Source organism: Macrosteles quadrilineatus, unplaced genomic scaffold (genome assembly GCF_028750875.1).
Source record: "Macrosteles quadrilineatus isolate MER2022 unplaced genomic scaffold, UCM_ALF_1.0 Scaffold_5__1_contigs__length_97177068, whole genome shotgun sequence".
In the NCBI taxonomy this organism is placed as follows: Eukaryota; Metazoa; Arthropoda; class Insecta; order Hemiptera; family Cicadellidae; genus Macrosteles; species Macrosteles quadrilineatus.
The window spans coordinates 50,296,899-50,316,846 of NW_026542598.1; the positions used below are offsets into that span (position 1 = coordinate 50,296,899).

General features: G+C 35.7%; 1 protein-coding gene across 1 annotated transcript; it reads right to left on the bottom strand.

Moving 5' to 3' along the window:
* Positions 1-373: 373 nt before the first annotated feature.
* LOC128995590 (D-beta-hydroxybutyrate dehydrogenase, mitochondrial-like) lies at positions 374-18,245 on the bottom strand. Its single transcript, XM_054420607.1, has 7 exons — positions 18,074-18,245; positions 16,070-16,313; positions 7,046-7,151; positions 6,534-6,686; positions 4,618-4,770; positions 4,119-4,237; positions 374-604 (listed from the first exon to the last, which is right to left on the bottom strand). Exons 2-7 carry the CDS (start codon positions 16,304-16,306, stop codon positions 374-376), a joined length of 999 nt encoding a protein of 332 aa, XP_054276582.1. The 5' UTR covers positions 16,307-16,313; positions 18,074-18,245.
* Positions 18,246-19,948: the final 1,703 nt, after the last annotated feature.

Here is a 19,948-nt window from a genome sequence, read left to right on the forward strand (position 1 = left end):
TCAAAAAGCAATGGACTTTTCTCAGGATTGATCCAGCAACCTTTGATTGTTAGGCAAGCTCTATAACAACCACCCATCCAATCAACTACCCACATCTGTCACACTAATTATAATCAGGAAAAGCCGTAAAAGCAATAACCAACTCTGTAAAAGTCCTGGTACGAAATAGTTCACGGTTTCGTCAGACGCCACACCCTACTCATGATTAGGTTCTTGCCAAACAGTAGCAGTATATTTTTGCGTTTGAAGAGAAAGGTTTGTCAAACCGCCATGAAGTCTAAAAATTGTTTTCCATCTTTTTCAACTTCTTTTTTCCCACAAGGATTCCATTCATAATTTTGACACTTATTTAATAGATTACACATTGACTCACCTATTTGTCAGGTTTGTACTGAGGCATAGCGACAAATCTAGTGACCAGGGCGTCACGCAGGACTGTGGGGGCGACACAGGCCAGGTTATGGTAGAGGCTGTAGCGCCAGGGTGTGTTGTGGTATTGAGGGCGAGGCCGTGGATCCAGCAGAGCAGAGTCTAGTAGTCTGTAGAGCGCAACACTCTGTACAGGTGCTGCAGGCTTGTCTCCTGATAGAGCTGTTAGGTATGACTGTAGGGAAAGCATCAGGTTTAGCTAAACTTTCACACACTACAGCACTACATCATTGACTTTTGTAAACTGAAGTAGGTATCCTAAACGAAGTTGTTCTTTTAGTCTGGATTAGTTAAATAAAAATGTTGGCGTCTTTGACAGCAATCGGTAATAATTTATATCAACATACTCTGTTTTTCCCAACATTCTACTATAGGTATGTTGATGGTGTATGTATGATCTAGATGTATTGTGCACTATGTAGGGTGTGAATGATAAATAAAGATGATCTTAGCGTTTGGTAGGTTTCAGTTTGGCTACCTATTGATACTTGATAGTTGGTATCACACTCTAGTAGACACTCTGCTTCTGTAGCCAGTCTTAGAATCTATCTATATCTATAAAAGAATAAGTATGTATATGTATGTTGAATAACCCTTGAAGCATTATTCAAGGATGGTTTGTGTGAAGTGTGGTGCAGATCCGTCAAAAGGGCCCCAGAGGGTTTTAAGGGGTTTAATGTCAGACTTTCGGAACTACAATGTTTACAAATAAATCTATAATATTAAAACGAAATAGAGTTTTTTTATTTCACGATTCTGAATCAACTACTCGACGGATTTTCATGGTTTTTGTGTTGAAAGAAAGATAATTTTGAGAACTAGGGAATGTCGAAGCCATAATTTTAGTTTAGGGTCCCAGTTATTTAGAAATTAAGTTTTAATTTTTGAAAAGTCTAGCAGCCGACGCTAAGATTCTAAACTAGCTTTTGGTGTAATATAATTTGTTTAACATAACAGCTGTAAACATTCAGCGTTTGTAACACAAATTCAGCATTTGGATAAAATTAAAAGACATACTAAGGGTTGACTTATTTATACTATGTGTAATGCTATTCATTGATACGTTCAATCCTTCGATAAGAGGAAGACAGATTATTTAAATATACATAGGTAAAATACTAGGATGTTCAAAATATTTTTTAAATAAATCTTTGTAACCTTCGGTTTGTTTTAGTGCAATATAATTTTCTTTTAACTAACAGCTGGTTAAATATTAAAATGCTCTGTATAACTATGAGGTTATTTTATTTACTCTGATTTGTCATTGATTTTTAGGAAATAAGTAAGATTAGTAGACGACCGAGAAAAGTAACACCATCGATGTATACAAGTCGAGGCTCTGTACACGAGTCTTAAAAAAAGGATATGCAAATTATTTTACTGCTCAACTTTTTTAAGAAAGGGTAGGAAAATCCATTTTTTACAAGTTTTAATTCATCTTGGGTTATTTACAATCAATATTTTTGAATGATTAAACTTGTTCGGATTAGGCCCGGAAATATTGATGTCATAAAGAAGGAGATTAAGATTCCTCAGGAATACAATTTTAAATTACCACCACAACCCAGACGGATTTTAGTGGGGCCTTGGGTTTTATCCAAAGGTATACAGATATGAATGACATAGATTGAGCACAACGTCATCGTTGACCTAGGATACTGCAATTAGACTAACCATCCTTTTATGAAATCTAAAAAGTTGTTTGGCGTGTGTTTAGTTGTGGTTACGTTTGGAGGCGCTGAATATTTTATAGTTTAAATAAATGAATATGGGGAATTACTGTGTACATTGATTCAATGAGGGTGGTTTAATTATTAAGGATATTAGAACTGATAACGGAATGGATAATAAACATTATTTTATTTTTAACTCAGCTGTTTACCAAAACAAACTATATGTTGTTGTTTTTACTTTTCTTCGTTTACACTTATTTATTTAGCAATTGATGCAGTGAAATTGATATAAAGGATATGTGTGGACGATTCGTTTAATGATGTCAGGAAACTAACGTTATAATTATGTGTACTGTGAATTTTATTGGATGTTTTATTTTGGTAAGTTTCTATTCAGACCTACTGGAAATTGTGTATAGTATGAGGAATTGTATTGTGTTGATATTGATTATGGAAGAGGCAGGTATGCGATGGAATTGGAAGGTGATATCGTTGACTAGGCCTATACACTTTCTCAATTGATAATTACTCTTTCTACTGTAGGCTGCTATAAAATTTGTCTTTATACGTGTAAGCTATCTGTTCTGATACACAGTTTTAACTGACTACTCCCGTACGTAGGACGGGCTAACACCTCGTATAATTTAAAAGCAGATGTTTACTTTCAGCAACTGTTTTGTAGGTTTGAATAATCACAACATTCTGTATTAGTCATGATCTGAAATAGTGCAACACTGTTTCTACAGAATGCAGCACAGAAAACTATTTTACTTTTGGATTAGTCCAAATATATTAAATCCCAATCGTAGCACACCTGTGCACTCAACAACATTTAAATTCTCCACACTATTGAATATGTATATATAAAAAGTAAAAACCTTTATCAAAGTTTTTTAAACAAATAAAAGAAATAATAATAAATAAGATATTTATTTATTTTCCCATTTTGTACAGTAAATTGTTTACAACATAACTGTTACTACTCACCAAACTACTCATCTTTACTCGACCATTGTATTTAAAACGATAAATTAATAAAATTTTAACTTTGCCTGCAATATATATTCTTCAAGTTCTGTTGTATGTAAAAAATCATTTAGAAATGTTCTCAGAAAATTCAAATAGACATAATTATGAAACCAGATTTAAAAACAACTTGCAAACAGTGCTTTGTAAATACTCAAAGAGTCAAACAAACATTCAATACATGGCAGCTAAATTGTTTAATAATTTATCAGTGGAGTCTCGGGAGTTGTCCTTGAACACTTTCAAATCAAAATTGAAAACATATTTAATACAAAAATGCCCATATACAGTGGAGGATTTGTTTACATGTCAAAATATTTCTATTTAATTGTGCCTATATTTATATATTTTTTAATACTAGAACTTGATTGATTACATCTAAGTATTCATTTGCTGTATTAATAAGAGCATTATGTATTTTATGACGATTGTTAAAACATTGTGAAATGTCTACAACAATGAATTGATTTGATTTGATTTGATTTGTATCTTGCAAAACATGTGTTTGGACACAGCCAGCTCCAGTAGAGCAAGGTCTTTTGCTGGGCTACGGTTCTTCATAGAAGACATTTCCGATCAGGGTCGCTTAAGAAATGATCATCGTTTTTACACTAAAAATATTGTTTATATTAAACTGATTTAAAATTTACTGTTAAAGAATACAAAATGTGTATTTATTACATCAGTGAGCGCATGATGTTCCAGGTTTGTTGTAAAATAAATAGCTTTAACTTTCACTGAGAATTTTAGGATGGGTGATAAATTGAGACTAATAACGTGCTTAGGCATATCTGTCATAGGCAATGCCGTCCTTCACTATGTTGAAACAGCTACATTTGGGAACTGTTCTACGTAGTTTAATAAACTTGCCCAATCGTGCGACCCCAAGACGTCCTAGTTAAAATAAACATGGTAGACATACTTATTTTCATTCCAAAAATAGAATTTTAAAATATAAATAGACTTGAATTAAAATCAAATAAAGAATACCTGGTACAGTTGATAATAAGAGCCGTAAAACTTCTTAGCTTCCTCACTCATTGCCTTTAACATATTTTCAGCATGAGCATTCTGATTGGACAGTATGTTGGTTTGTTGGAAAAAGGCACCTGTATACAAACATTTAAACTTTGTTAAATATCATGATTTTTCAGTGACTTTTGGCCTCTTTTGTGAATAGAAGAAGAATTTAAGATTAAGAAGAGATTATTGCGATAGGATCCCTGGACAGTGTTTGTAATCAATGCAATTTCTCTAAATGGAAAGGTCAAAGGAGTTGTCTCCCGAACCCCTATATTTCCTCCCTCTATGATGATTTGAGAGTGAAAAGTATTAGAACAAATCTAGCAAATACAACAGTGATTTCCAGATTACTTCATTTAGGGCACAACCAATTTTTGTAAGAGCTTTATCTTCACTTTCAAAGTCCAAGGACAAGATAACCATTTATTTAGATATACCATTATTTAGATTATAAACGAATTACTACCAGGTATCAATGATATGACTGAGATGTCGTATTTAGCCCATTCGACTCGCAGTGCATCTGACCAAGCCTGTAGCCCGGCCTTGCTGGCAGCGTACACGGACAACCCTGGCAGTGGCAGACTGCCACAGTGACTGGTCATGTTGATCACTCGACCTACACATACATCAGACACAGCTAAACAAATGTAACTAATCATATTTTGCAACTCAACCAAATAAAACCAAAAGCACTGATGTTTGGTTTTCTTTTACAAAAATAAACTAGGTGGCGTTCGCAGAGGCATCCACAAAATTGAGCAGAGTCATTGGGGTTCATATTATTATATTGTTATTTACCTTCTCCATCGAGCTTCATAACTATTTTTACCTACAGTTTTAAGTGAATACAACATTTGTGTAGAGATAAATATTGGGATAGTTAGATTGGTTACACATTGTGTGTAATGAAGGGGAGTAAAAAACACAGAGATTTCATTTTAGGCCTATTCGGAGACATGCATTTACATTGTAAGTTTAAAACTTGTGGGTTGGTCATCAGCGTTTTCCCAAACAAGGCGGTACAATTCCAGCTGGTGATACCTAGAAATCAACCCTTACAGTTTCGGATTTTATCATTTTGGTTGCTGATAACTGCATAAGAGGACTTCATGTGATGGTGATTATGTAAGTGAAAACACAAAATATAATTATGGCACTCTCTTAAATCTGAGACGTTCATTACTACTAAAACATAACTAACTAGCCAACTAGATGAGTATGCTCGGTAAAACAATTTAGCATGTTTTTTTTTCAATATCAAAGTACCAGGAAACCAAGCTTTGCTCAGATTGAGTTAAATATTAAATTTATTTTATAAGCTATTTAGCTAAATGAAATATATTTAATATGTACGGGTATCAATGTGAATGACCCCGTGGACATCAATGTGGTGCAGATGATACAAAGAAAACATTTTAACACACCTTTATAAATACATTTTATATTGCAATTGAAATAACCTGTATCAGCTGTTTTTATTAACTGCAGCTAAAACAAGGTATTGACGATAACATGGGCACTTTCAATGGCTTCTCGAGGCCAAATACCCCATAATAAACAAACAAATTAAACATCCTCTGACATTAGTTGCTACAGCCATCTAAGAGGAGTTTGCGTATTACGGAATGCAAAAGAGTCAACGTATAAGAGCTTCACTCGCTCTGTTCAATTAATTGTGGTACAACAAAATATAAAATAGGTTTTTGTGACTTTTGAAAGGATAATGCAGCGTTTTGAAAAGCATTTTTTTTTTCAAAATATGAAAATTTTATCAAGACAAAGACACCGGTAATTATTGCATAAGCTGAAACAAGATCTGGGTCGAATCCTTGATCTATAATGCTGGTTGCTGGCCAGGGCAAGATTCAAGATTTTTATGTAAAAAAATATACAAAATTCCGACACTTTGGTGCTGTCAAATGCTGCACTGAATCCATTGTATACAACTTTTAACCGAACCAAACTGAAAGGACACCTTACTAAAAACCGTAGCATATTTTTGTTACTTCAATTATTAAAATATCACAAATTAAGTGTTGGAAATTTGAAATTTGTACAGTCACTGTGAGCGGTCCACTCACCTAGATGTGAGTAAACTAATACATATTTCATACAGGAGGTTTTGTCTACTCAATTGAACTAAAAACCAATGATACAACTCTCAGGCAATGATCACACCTAACTTCTACCGTACTAACAAGACCGGTAAAACCAAAGTCGTAGCGTAGTAGTTCTAAGTTTATTACTTAAGTTCAGTGAACAGCTTTGGGTAGGCGAAATCTTACACTGTGAAAATGGGATCAGAGACAAGGGTTAAGAATGTTAAGATGAAAACAAATGATTAGCATATGAGTAGAATTGTTTGGGAACATTCCATACCTTTGTATTTCCTAAGCAGAGGTGCGAAGAGCCTCGCAACAGTGATGGCTCCCAAGAGATTCACCTCTAACTGTAAGTCGACTATTTGCTCCGTCTGCCACTCCATCTCTCCAAACACCATCACACCTGCGTTGTTGATAATGCTGTGGAACTCTAGAAAAAATTAATAAATTAACTTTTTAAAAAGGAATATAGAATAGGAATTACCTATGGTAATAGCTTATTCCCTTTAAGAGAAATTCGCTAAAACCAAAATGTGTTGTAAAAAACGTGAGTTTCCTTATTGCTTTTACAATCAAAATGAAGTATACCGAGCCCTGGCTTGGTCCCCTGGTACTATTAATTGAAAACATCAAAAACTCTAAGGAGTAATCAATCAAAATCAGAAAAATCTCATACAAAATTATATGAAATGTTGTATAAGTAACTGATAATACAACAATTAATTAATAATACAAACTGATAATAGTTGATAATACTACAAAGCTAGTACCTATTTAGTTTAGACTTACTGAGATTGTTATTGTTGTCCAACAAAGATGAGACTCTGTCCACCAACCGAGAGATATCCTGAGAATGTCTCACATCTACCATGACCACCTCCAGCCTGCCACTGATCTGCGATTGACATGATCAACACTTTGAACATTGGTTAAAAAATATTTTGTCACTATTTAGCGACAACAATATATTTCATAGAGTAAATATCATCAGTCTAAAATAAAAGTGTTGTACATCAATGAGTTTCAAAGCTTTGACTATTGATAAAAGTAGACATTCCACAAAAATCATGAAGAAACCTGACACAATCTATCTGGAAATCCAGTCTAAGATGAAGACATCAAGTGTGCCAAAGGCATGGATTAGGTTAATAATATTCAGCTGATAAAATTTGATTTATTTTTGTTTTCAACTTATAATTTTGTTACTTTGTAAAAATAAAACTGTGTGTATCAATAACTCTCAACTTATTTCAGTTTTGTCAAACTTAAACTAACTAACTTGAACTTTACTAACGTACTATTTGAATATGACGACTCGACTGCGGAAGAAGACCGCCAATCTCAAGCTACGCGTAAAGTCTACCCTTGCTGAAGCGCCCTAAATCAAGCTAATCATGACAATAATTCAAATGGTCTTTCATCTGAGCGAGTGTTGGAAAATCCACGAAGTTTAGTACAACTGCCTAAACTAATCCTACCCATGTTTGACGGTAATATTCTTATATGGCAAGAGTTTTGGGACTCGTACAACTCTGCTATTCAGGGTCAGCAATATTTAAATAAAGTAGATAAGTTCAATTATCTTAAGGGTAGAAACACACATACAGCGACTGGGAGCGGAGCAGGGTGGGGCAGAGCGGCGCGATTTAGAGCAACAAAATCAAACCTAAACAATCAAGTAGGATCGCGCACACAAGCCGCTGTGGCGAGCGTAGCGGTTAACTTTGGAACAATCTCGTTTGTTTTTCTAGATTTTGGGAGCGGAGCGGGCAACGATCTTGTGGACATTTTTACTTCCACTTTCGCCAGTAGTCCGCTCTGTGCATTCTACCGGAAACGGAGCGTTTTGGGACCTTCTCGAACCTTCTCTTGTTGAAAGAAGGTATTCAAAGGTCGGGGTGGACATCTATTGCATGAATCAAAACTGGAAACAAATGGTGATATTAACCATGTACCTCCCTTCCACCATTCACTCCATGCAACCACTCCGATTGGTTTGAAGCACGCAAAATTCATGTTTTTAGCCAAGTGTTTTTGCTGTGCTGCAAATTGCGTGCGAACTTACTATGTGATATCTTGGAAATGATCGAGCTCCTGTTCGTGTCGCTCTCTCTAGTTTTCAACTTATAATTGTTACTATGGAAAAATAAAACTGTGTGTATAAATAACTCTCAACTTATTTCAGTTCTATCCAATTTTCAAACTTAAACTAACTAACTTATACTTTACTAACATACTAACATACTAACATACTATTTAACATCAAGTTTAGTTTCTTTGGAAAAAGCAGAGTGGGACAAGATCCCCATGTCAACAAGACCGAAGAAGAAAATATCGACGATTTTGGCATTACAGTATTGTGAATAAAGATTACGTCGTTTCCAAGACCGTGAGAAACAATAATAATGTCTACAAGACCAAAGAAGATATCTAAGATTTTTGCACTAGGAAAAAGGTGACGTTTTTTCCGTCACCGCAGCTAGGAGACGATGATGACGTCTTCAAGAGCGAAGAAGATATTCATGATTTTGCCTTAACGGCAGAAAAAAAAAAGACTGGAAGACGATGACAATGTCTACAAGACCGTAGAAGATATCCAAGATTTTTGCACTAGGCCTATTGTGGAAAAAGGTGATGTTGTTTCCTTGACTGTGGGAGACGATGATGATGTCTTCAAGACCTCAGATGATGTCAAAGATGTTGCTGCGATAACGTAAAACAATGACGAGTTTCCATGACCGCGGGAGACGATGATATCATGTCTAAATGAACGCAGGATATATACAAGATTTAGCTGCGATAACAGAAAACGATGACGGTGTTTCCATGACGATAAAAAACTATTGTTATCCCGTTCTGTAACAATGTGCGTACATTATGTAGATACACAAAATAGTTATAATAAAAATCTAAAGAGAGGTAATGGAATCTCAAAACAAATATGCAGGGCCATATTTCCCTTATGGTGGTTGCCGGGGGCCTCAGCCTGGGAGGGGGCCACACATAAGGCCTCAAAGGATTTTTTTTTACTCTTGAAAAGTAATTTCACCGATAATCTGTAAGGAGATACGATTTATTACTGTTGTGACTTTGAATTAGAGTTCATAATAAGCACGCATTTGAATAAACTCTTTTATTGAAAGTAATATTTACAACTGCAAATTGAAAAGGTAAACATTGTTTTAAATCTAATGACAACAGCTGATAATATACAGTATAAAGAATACTACAATCTCCCCCACTTATTTTGAACTCATTTTGTAACATAGTCTTTAAGGTAATCTGGAGCTTTATGAGTGCGGGTTGAACATCGTATTCGTGGTCGTGGTGATGTTGGTTGTAAGTTCTCTTCACCTGGTAATCTGACTAATTCTGGTACTTGCATAGGAACTTGCTGTTGCGGAAGTATGGGTACTTGCATTGGAACTTGTGGAATTTGATTAGGTACTTCTTCACATTCGTTGAAACGAACCTTCTTTAGGCCTACTTGAGTTTTCCGGAGTTGGTCTAGATGACGTTTCAGTGTTCTTCCAGAATCTAACCTTACAATATAGTGAAGAGTCCCTAGTTTCTGTATAATCTCACCAAATGTCCATATATATTTATTATTTTGTGAATACTCCCTAATGAGAACTCTCTCCCCCACATTGAATGTTCGAACTCTTATTATTGAAGGAGGATTCTTTGCCGGATGGTAAGGTTGAAGAGCATCCAGCTTGATGCGAATCCTACGATGAAGATATCGTTCTGCAGGTGATTGTCCATTTGAGAGAGGAGTGGCACGATATTGTTGAAGAATCTCTTGAACCTTTGTATGTATTTGACGATGGTCATCTTCCAATGCTTTTAATCTTTGCTTCAAAGTCTGGATAGTTCTTTCAGCAAGACCATTTGTAGCTGCATGTCCAGGTGCAATCAGTTTCTGGAAAATTCCATTGGATGAACAGTATTTCTTGAATTCTGCGCTGGTGAAAATTGTGGCATTGTCTGATACCATCACTTGAGGATAGCCATTAGATGAGAAAATGTTGTCGAGAAGAATGATAGTATTAGAAGTTGTAGGAGCATTTCTCAATACTTTAACTTCTACCCACTTTGACTTGGCACACACACAAACAAGAAAGTAGTGGTTTTGAAAAGGCCCCGCGTAATCTATATGAATACGCTCCCAGTTTTCTTCTGGCTCTACCCATGGATGAAGGGGTGCTTTGGGAGGATTGAATTTTATGTGGGCGCAAATTTCACACGATTGGACTAATTTCTCTATGTCCTTGTCAATCCCTTGCCAATAAACGTATCTTCGGGCTAATTGCTTCATCTTTGTAATACCAATGTGAGTAGCATGTAGTTGCTGTAAGACTTGAGGTTGAAGGCTGTTAGGAATGACAGCACGAGTTTCCTTGAAAAGTACTCCATTGTCCAATGTGTATGGTAGGTCAGTAGAAGAAGACAAAAGTTTCCTTTTAATTTCTCTAAGATTTTGGTCAGCTTCTGTTTCCCGGGCTAGAATAGTTGCATTTAAATGTTCAGAAGATATTTCAAAAATTGTTTCTGAATGTAGCAAGGTAACTTCATTGTTTAGGAAAATGTCTAAGGTTTCAGAATGTTGAGTGACTGGAGCTCTGGATAAACAATCAACATTAGCATTTGCTTCCCCTTTCTTGAAACGTATTGAATAGTTAAACCCTGATAGAAAAGATGCATAACGGAGTATTCGGCTGGAAGTCATGGGTGGTAAGGATTTGCTTTCATGGAAAATTCTTGAAAGAGGGGCATTATCTGTAATTAAGGTGAAGTGAAGTCCATACAGATAATTGTAAAAATGACTGACTCCAAACACGATCGCAAGAGCTTCTCGATCGAGCTGACTGTAATTTCGCTCTGATGGAGTTAAGGATCTGGATGCGTAAGCGATCGGTTTCTCTTCATCATCAATTATGTGACTCATTACAGCTGCAATTCCGGTAGGACTGGCATCACATGTTAGAACGATTGGACGATGGGGGTCATATGGTACTAGAACTCTTTTAGAAGTTATTTCCTCCTTGAGACAATCAAATGCAGATTGACAATCTATTGACCAATGAAATCTTCTATTTTTCTGTAGAAGCTGTCGAAGAGGTGTTGTTTTTGTAGATAGGTCTGGGATGAACCGAGCGTAGTAGGTAACCATTCCAAGAAATTTCCGGACCTCATCAATATTCCTTGGTTGAGGCATATTACAAACAGCTCTAATCTTTTCTGGACTTTTTGAAATTTGATTGTACTTAATCACATGACCAAGATAGTCAATCTGTTCGCAAAAGAATTTGCATTTGTCTTTGTTTAGATGCAAGTCGTTCGCATGTAGACGGAATAGACACAACCGTAAATTATTGTAGCATTCATCTTTTGTTGTACCATGCACGATTATGTCGTCAAAATAAACTTCAGTCTTTGGTAACCCGTTTAGAATTTGGCTTAGAATGCGATTGAATTCGGCAGGCGCGGTCTTGATTCCGAAACTAAGTCTGTGCATCAAGTATGTACCGCGGTGTGTAGTAATAGTTTGAATTTTGCTGCTTGGGGCATCAACTGGAATGTGCAAATAAGCCTTGTAAATATCAAGCTTGCAAAAATATTTAGAGTCTCGCAAACAGTGTAAAACATCTGGAATGTGTTTGATCGGGAAATTAGATGAAACAATACGATCATTTACGCCTGTTTTGTAATCAACACATAACCTCACTGTGCCATTTTCTTTAGGAATAACAACTAAAGGCGAACCCCAATCGCTAGCATCGACTTTAGATATTATGCCGGATGATTCAAGACTGTTGAGTTCTTCCTCAACCTGAGATCTAAGGGCAAACGGAACATTACGTTCTTTGGTATACACAGGTTTAGCGTTTTCACGTAATTGAAGTGTAACTTTGTGGTTGGGCAAACATCCAATTCTTTGGTCGAAAACTGTGGAAAATTCAGAAAATATGTCATCAATTGAATGGAATGTTTCGGAGACATTGAAAAAGTTTGGTTGATTTGAACCATCATCTATTTCTTGTAGACTTATATGTAAGTGTCGAATCCAAACTCTTCCTAGGACTGCTGGACAATTATCAGGAACTATATACATATCTTCAATTGATTTATGGTTTTTGTAAGTAACCTCAACTGTAACTTTGCCCAATGGTTTAAATACATTATTTGTATAAGCACGGAAATACACATTAGTTGGGTCAAGTTTGACGTTGAGATTTAACTCATTGAAAGCTTTTTCTGGTATTAATGTAAATCCTGCTCCGGAATCTATCTCAAAACGCATTGGTTTGTTATCAATTGAAACTGTAGCAAAATACTTATGTGAATCGGGTAAATTTGATCGTTCGTTCTGGTCAAATATGTCTATGATATTAGGTTTGGTAACTGGATGAACTTCAGTGATTTGATTTAAGCCTAGCGGAATGTCATCAGAGGTTGAAGAAATGTACTTTGTTGAATTGAACTTAGATTGATTGGTAGAAGACTTATTTTTCATTTGGGTTGAAATGCAAACTTTGGCTACATGGCCTTGTTTTGAACAGGAAGTGCAATGAAGTGATGACTTGCTAGTGCGACACTCAGTTGCGCGGTGATTATTTCTACCGCATCGAAAGCAAAGATCTCCAAAACCTAGGCGATTGAAATCTACTTTTGATTGAGAACGATAAGTATGACCAGAATTTGGATTCTTACGGTAGTTTGAACGACTTCTCTGATGTTTTGTACCTACATTTGAAAGTTTATTGATATCTACATCAGTTGGAATTGAATGCTGATGTTTGTTCAAAGCCTGGGTCTCTAATCGGGAAGCTTCCAAAGCAGTAGCTTTGGTTACAATGTCTTTGAATGAAGTAGTGTCTGATTGTAATAACTGTTCTCGAATCCAGTCATCTTTTAAGCCTCTTATGAATTGAGCTCTTAAAAATGTATCTGAGACTGAAACTTGTTTTGAACATTCACACTGGACTGTAAATTCACACTCAGACAGGTCTTTTTGTAGTGAAGCTATGTATTCAGGAATTGATTGATTTGCTTTTTGATAAGTGTTTAAAAAGTAATGTTGTGAAACTACAACGTTTCTGTGTGGTGAAAGCATGTCACGTAGTGATTTGACCAAAGTAGCAAAATCTAGGTCTTTGATAGGTTTTTCAGGTCCAATTAATGATGAAAGATTATTGTAGTGAACAGAGCCAATTGAAGCGCAAAGAAGTTGTGCTTTTTTCCTTTCATCTGAGATGTTTTTGACAGCAAGATAATTTTCAAAGCGTTCCAAATAGTTTTTAAATTTTTCCTTTTTCTGATCAAAATTTTTAAATGGTTGAATACTTACTAACGTATTACTCTGCTGTACTGGAGGTTGAAGTTGAAGTTTTTCGGTAATCTTCGTTGCAAGTGCAGCTGCAAGTGTGACTTGGCTCTCAGTGAATGCTTTCAGTAGTGCTGTAAATTGTTCTGCATCCATAATGTACAAAATCGAAATTTAGAAAAGGTTTTAAATCCAAATAATGAGTAGAAATTTTGAAAAACTTTTTCTCGTCGCCAATTGTTGTGACTTTGAATTAGAGTTCATAATAAGCACGCATTTGAATAAACTCTTTTATTGAAAGTAATATTTACAACTGCAAATTGAAAAGGTAAACATTGTTTTAAATCTAATGACAACAGCTGATAATATACAGTATAAAGAATACTACAATTACCCTAGCTTTTATTATAGCAATCGCTAAAAGCATCAACTACCGAGATTTAATATATTATGATTTGCTTCAATCGCAGCAGACTAAGATGAAGTCCCCGTGTCACAAAAGATGTTCACTATTTTGTCGTGAATGTAGGAGACATGATGTCTCTGCGATCAAAAATGATATTCACTATTTTGCCATGAACGTGGAGACATTCGAAATTCTTTTGATATCGCAGAATATGTCCTCTATTTCACTGCAACCGTAGGGGACGGTCACAATTTTGTCGTGAATGAGGACAATTTTATTCATTTTTAATTTTGTTTCTTGTTTAATTTTGCCACAATTGCAGTAGGTAGTATTTTAAACCGATTATAGTGAGACAATTTATAGATTTTTAAATCCATACTTTTTCATAGCAACCCGATTTTGTCCCAATCTAAATTTAGTCCAAGACCCAAAAGTAAATTTACGCTACACCACACTGTTTTGACGAAATTTCCACGCAAGGATTTAGTCCAGAAAACAGCTGTTTGCCGCCAGTTTATTCAAATGGAGTTTCGAATTGCATACTACTGTTCTGCAATGAGTTTCACCGGACACTAATCAGCTGATTATACTGTATTTGCGTGGCAATGAGTGGTTATAAACAAAAACATAACTAGTGATTTTTAGTCCTTTAGTTGGTGGAAATATATAATGATTTGTACGGATTAAGTAGTATGGCGTAAACTATCGTACGTAACTCGTCCAAAATGTGTGTACCGGACTCGTATGGTAATCCCGTGCGAGACGACCACACTCGTCCGGTAAACACTTATTTTCAGGACTAGTAACGTAATATACTATTTTAACCTGACCCAAAGTAATAAGGTCTGGCCAGCCGATCCCCTCATGTTAATATCTTAAATTTTAAAAAATATATATATTTACTAGCTGTACCCGCGGGCTTTGCCCCGTTTAACTTTATAAGTGAGCTCGTTCGCATAGCTCAATCACGTCCTGGTTGAAGTTCGTTCGCTACGCTCACTCACTTTTAGGTTGGAGCTCGTTCGCTGCGCTCACTTGCCTTCAGGTTAGCTCGTTCCCTACGCTCACTCACCTTTTGGTTGCAAATTAGCTGTTGTCATAAATGTAAAAGAAATAATAGTGCTGCACCCTGTTGGTAATCCTTGTAACTTTAATGCTATTGAACATCATAGAACAGAACCAACTTGTTTAATTGAAACAGCTGTTAAGATTCATTTCCATTTAAATATGAGTACTCATAAGGTTAACATGGGAAACTCCAGAGCCACTGGGGCGGAGCCGGAGAGTCCGATCAGAATAAAAACAGCTTAGTTTTCCTATTTAATGCATAAAGAATCAGTGTACACAATTTCAGCCTCCTAGGTAAATGGGAAGTAAGAAAATTAGTGATGAGTGAGTGAGTCAGTGAGGGCTTTGCCTGTATATATATAGATTAGCTACTGTACCCAAGTGAGTGAAGATTAAAAATAAATTCTCGTAGACTAAAAACCCTTTAGTATCCGATTTGTACCATTTCAGAATCATACCTTCCCATAGTTGGTTACTATGACTAGTCTCTTAACCTCCTTCCTAGGTCTAATTTCCAATCGGATAGTTGAAAACAAAACGTCGAGTTCATCAAGTTGAAGCAATCCCGCGTCTATTTCTAAACCCCCTAAGCTTCATCCACCAAAGAGAGCTGCTGGGGTCTCATTGATTGAAAATCTGGCCTTCAAATGTGAGTAAATGATACATTAGGATTAGATCTATACGACACCAGCACATAAATGTGCAATGTACAAACTTAACAAGAAGATGAAAGATGCGAGTTGAATGAGATGTTAGCATTGTTATGTTACTGACCAAGATCAGCTGGTTCTATAACCAGGATCAATATTCATTAAAAGCCCAAAGATCAAGGACAGCTGGTCTCGGTTTTTAAAGCTTCTTAAATTTGTCAGCATTAGGCTTGAAATGTTCTAATAACCAGGCAAGCACTGAATCCACTCAGCTACTCAGCAATGAACATGTGGGATGAATGAAATCTCTTGTACTCTCATTGTGACAGCCGTCTCAGTAAAACAAAACTATCTTCAATCACCTGAGCGATGCGCAGAAGGTCCTGAGCCCCGCTGCTGTTCAAATCGAGCACCGCAGCCACCACAGTGAACCCCCGACAATGACAATGCAGTGCAGTGGAGTAGCCGATGCCAGAGTCACACCCAGTAATAGCTACCACAAGTCGGTCTGCGGACAGTCTGCGTTTCCTGCGTAGCCAGACTCCTGTAGACACGGCTAACACAGCTGCAGCACAAGCTATCAGCCTTGGTTGAATCATTGTTAATCTGTGAATATTATTAACGACTGAAAATTATTTGTAGAAACAATTTATGGTATGTGACTTAAAATTAAAATATGATTCCAGCAGGAAAAAAACATTCAATACAGATCTTTTGGTACTTGGACCCAATTTTAACCAAAATTATTTAGATTGTAAAATTGTAGACTTCTGGGGATGACCACATCAGTAACAGTGGATGAACTAGTTGAAATACTGGCTGACGCTTTAGGATGCATTGCAACAATCCATTTTTTTAGGCAAGCTAAAATTATAGCTGGAGGATTGATGCAATGGATCAAAAACATTGGCAATTGGCCAACATGGTAATCATCTCCTGAACACCAAGATTCTACTTTGAAGTATGTCTACTGACTGTGAAAGCCTTTTTTCTAGCGCAGTTATTTTGACTGGGTCCTGCGTTTTTTATGGTTTTAGCAAATTTCCCTATAGGAAAGTAGCTATTACCACCGTAGGTGGCACGGTAAGACCTAGACCCGGGACCGATTTTCTTTTTCATTTTGATGTCCCCAGAGGCCAAAAACACCATTTGTTCAAATTTTTATATATGTATATATATATATATATATATGTCCGTGAACGCGATAACTTGAGTAATTTTTGTCCGATTTTGATGAAATTTGGTTTAAAGGTGTAAAGCGGGATAAACTTGAATGAGTTCGCGAACCAGCATGATCGCACCATGGGAACGGGGCTTTACGGGGGGTTTTATGGGGTAAAAATTGGTTTTTCTCACTTTTGACCCTCAAAACACAAAATTTCCCAATTTCTCTTTAGACCTTTTTAAAGAGCTTAAAAAAACAAATAATTTAGTATATAAAAGTATTTTCGTTCGGTTATTAGTAACGGAGAAAATTTAAAAAATTTTAAATTTAAAATTCCCATGTTATTCTTATGGATAGTATTGTCAAATGTTGTAGTTTGCTTGTTTATGGATATATTTTGATCAAACTTGGCAAATTTATTTATTTTGTAATAAGCTATCAATATATTACTCAAAAACACACTTTATTAGTTTCCTTGTAGCAGCAAACCTAGGTACTCGTTAAACCTAATGTTATTAAAATATATTTATCTGAAAATCAATTCAGACAAATGGAAATTCGCTTAGTCGGCAGGTTTGCTGCAGCTGGGGTATTTATTATTATTATCAGAGTAGAATTAGTGGAAGTTATAAATATCAGTGGTCAAAATTGAATACATGATCAATGTTACAAATCATAAAATATGCCCGTTTCAGATGAACATAATATGTTGAATGGTTGAATGTTGAGCAGGCGTGGCAATTGACCATCAAAAGTATGGGGCTCCCCAAAATTGTTGTCACTGATGAAGAGAGTAAAGAATTACGACAGAGACTTTGCTGTTACTTTCTAAAGCAGTGGTTGAGCCAGAATTATTGACAGATGTAATGTTTATTAAATTTATGTTAAATAGCCGCTTCGAAAAAAAAAATTGTTTTCATTTTGAACTAGAATAGTAGTTTCTAATCAATATCATAGTGAAATATAATTGGTAAGCCAGTTGTTTCTTTAATTATATTTATTCTAGAAATTTTGCACTTCAAAGCATCTAATGAAAAATATACCAACATTCCAACCATTTGGTGACATAAGTCATATAAGCTATCTTGTCAAACATAAAATGTTAATTGTGGGCTTTACTTAATTCAACAAGCATATAATGATAAGAATTCGATTTAGCTTTCTACCAACAATAAGATGAAAACCAAACTAGGATAAATACCACAAAATCCAACAGAACAAGTCACAACACTTCACATAACCTTCTTTGTTCTTCAGATTTCAATTTCAAAGATTTCAAATCAGGAAAGAATCATGTTTAAATTTGAATTCATACACCTTTCAGAGCCCATTATAATCATATAGACAGACAGAAACAACCGGCACTTGCACAACTGTACTCAAACGACGACACAAGCAAGAAACAGCTGGAGCTGGATCAAATCAGCTGAGAGCAATGACCGGATGCTTGTCCTGCTCTGATTGGTCAACTGCTCCAACCGGTTGTATGGCTAGAGGCGGGAAATTACACTATTCAAATCTTTGTGGCATTTGAAACAGATCCAAACTTCAATTACTGCCCCTGTATTAAAAAAAAATTAAAAGGAGGCATTTAAACTCCATCCCCTAAATTTACACTGTTATTTTTTGTCACCAAGAGAATTTTGGTCCAGGTTTGTTTTACCATCTTTCATTAAATTAAAGAGCACAGAAAGCTAGAAGCTGGATAAGTAAGTGCTGGCCAACAGTGAGGTCGCCACAAGACAAGCATTAAAAAAATTCTGTCCTTGATCATTCAGGTTTAGTAAAATATCCTAAATAAAGAAACAGCTGCTCTTAGAAATAAAGCTAGCAGATCATTTAACATCACTATATATACAGGGTTAGGCAAAAGTCCTGGAAAAGTAGCAGCCTTCATTACACGGTGTGGAAGACCCTTAATCGAATTAGGGTCGAGGTACCAAAATGCAAGACAAACATGCAGAAATGGGGTCTCTTACCAGACGAAGAAAACATCTTGTGCGCGTGTGGTGCTTTTCAGGATCTTGGCCATCTGCTGATCTGCAAATGCCTAGGCCAGTCTTGCACATTAGATGATCTTTTTCATGCGAATGACAAAGCCATATCGGTAGCTAATTTTTGGAAATGCAAAGTCTGATTTCCGGACACGGAAAGTAAGTAAGCATCTAGCATTCATATTGAGCTTAGCGCATCAAGTGACTTTGTCGGAAAAATAATGATTAATAAGTATTGAAGAAATACTTTGTGTTACTGATGCTTAAATGTACATTATTGAGAAGACAAAAATACCAACACCTATGCCGCTAAAGCCAAAAGAGTACCGTAATGCAATTGGGCAAGTGAAAAGTGCAATACAATTACAGTATAGATTTGCAATATCCCGTTTCCCATCGCTTTAGGAAACCAAATATAGTTTGGGGTTAATTTCTATCGATATGTAGTTAAAAATGTAAACAGAAAACTTTTACATTTTTGTAGATAAGAAATACTGAAGTTGTTTAATAAACTCAACTTTTTCTCTTTTGACATTTGCAGGAAGACATGAACAATGCCAATTCAATATGGTCACTCACTGTCATTACATTTTATATTCTCAGGACTATCCTAAAGACCCTCTAGACCACAAGTGTCATGCTACACACTGACATAAAATTAACAAATAATCGTTTAGGTTTGCTGTGTATTTAACCTATTTGATCAATGATTATTTGACACCACTTATTCTATAGGCAATTTTTAGCTTTTGGCTGTTAAAATCTGTTTTAAGTCCTATTTTAATTACAGAAACACTGAAGATTCTGTTTAAAAAAATCTTAATTTGTATAAGTTCAAATGCAAGCTAAAGAAAGCAAAACAAATTGAGTTTTTCAGAATCTTAAAAAAAAAAGCAGGCAACAATAGTATATTTCATAAAAAGAGTAGAAAGCGAGTCATTACACATTTGAGACCATGTTTGAAGTGCGAGATTTATCAAGAATATGATGTATAGAGCCACTTTCACTCGTTTTTCAAACGTTACTTTTTGCTACACTACAAAGACTTATTATTTTCTTAATTAAAACAGACATTGGATATT

Bases quoted from the DNA above. Each gene is read 5' to 3' on its own strand.
- LOC128995590 (XM_054420607.1), bottom strand. From the start codon at position 16,306: ATGATTCAACCAAGGCTGATAGCTTGTGCTGCAGCTGTGTTAGCCGTG. The intron at 4,771-6,533 runs GTATGGAATGTT...ATGTATGTGTAG, and splicing joins TCTGCTTAGGAAATACAAAG to GTCGAGTGATCAACATGACC. The intron at 605-4,118 runs GTATTCTTTATT...CTTTCCCTACAG, and splicing joins CTTATTATCAACTGTACCAG to TCATACCTAACAGCTCTATC.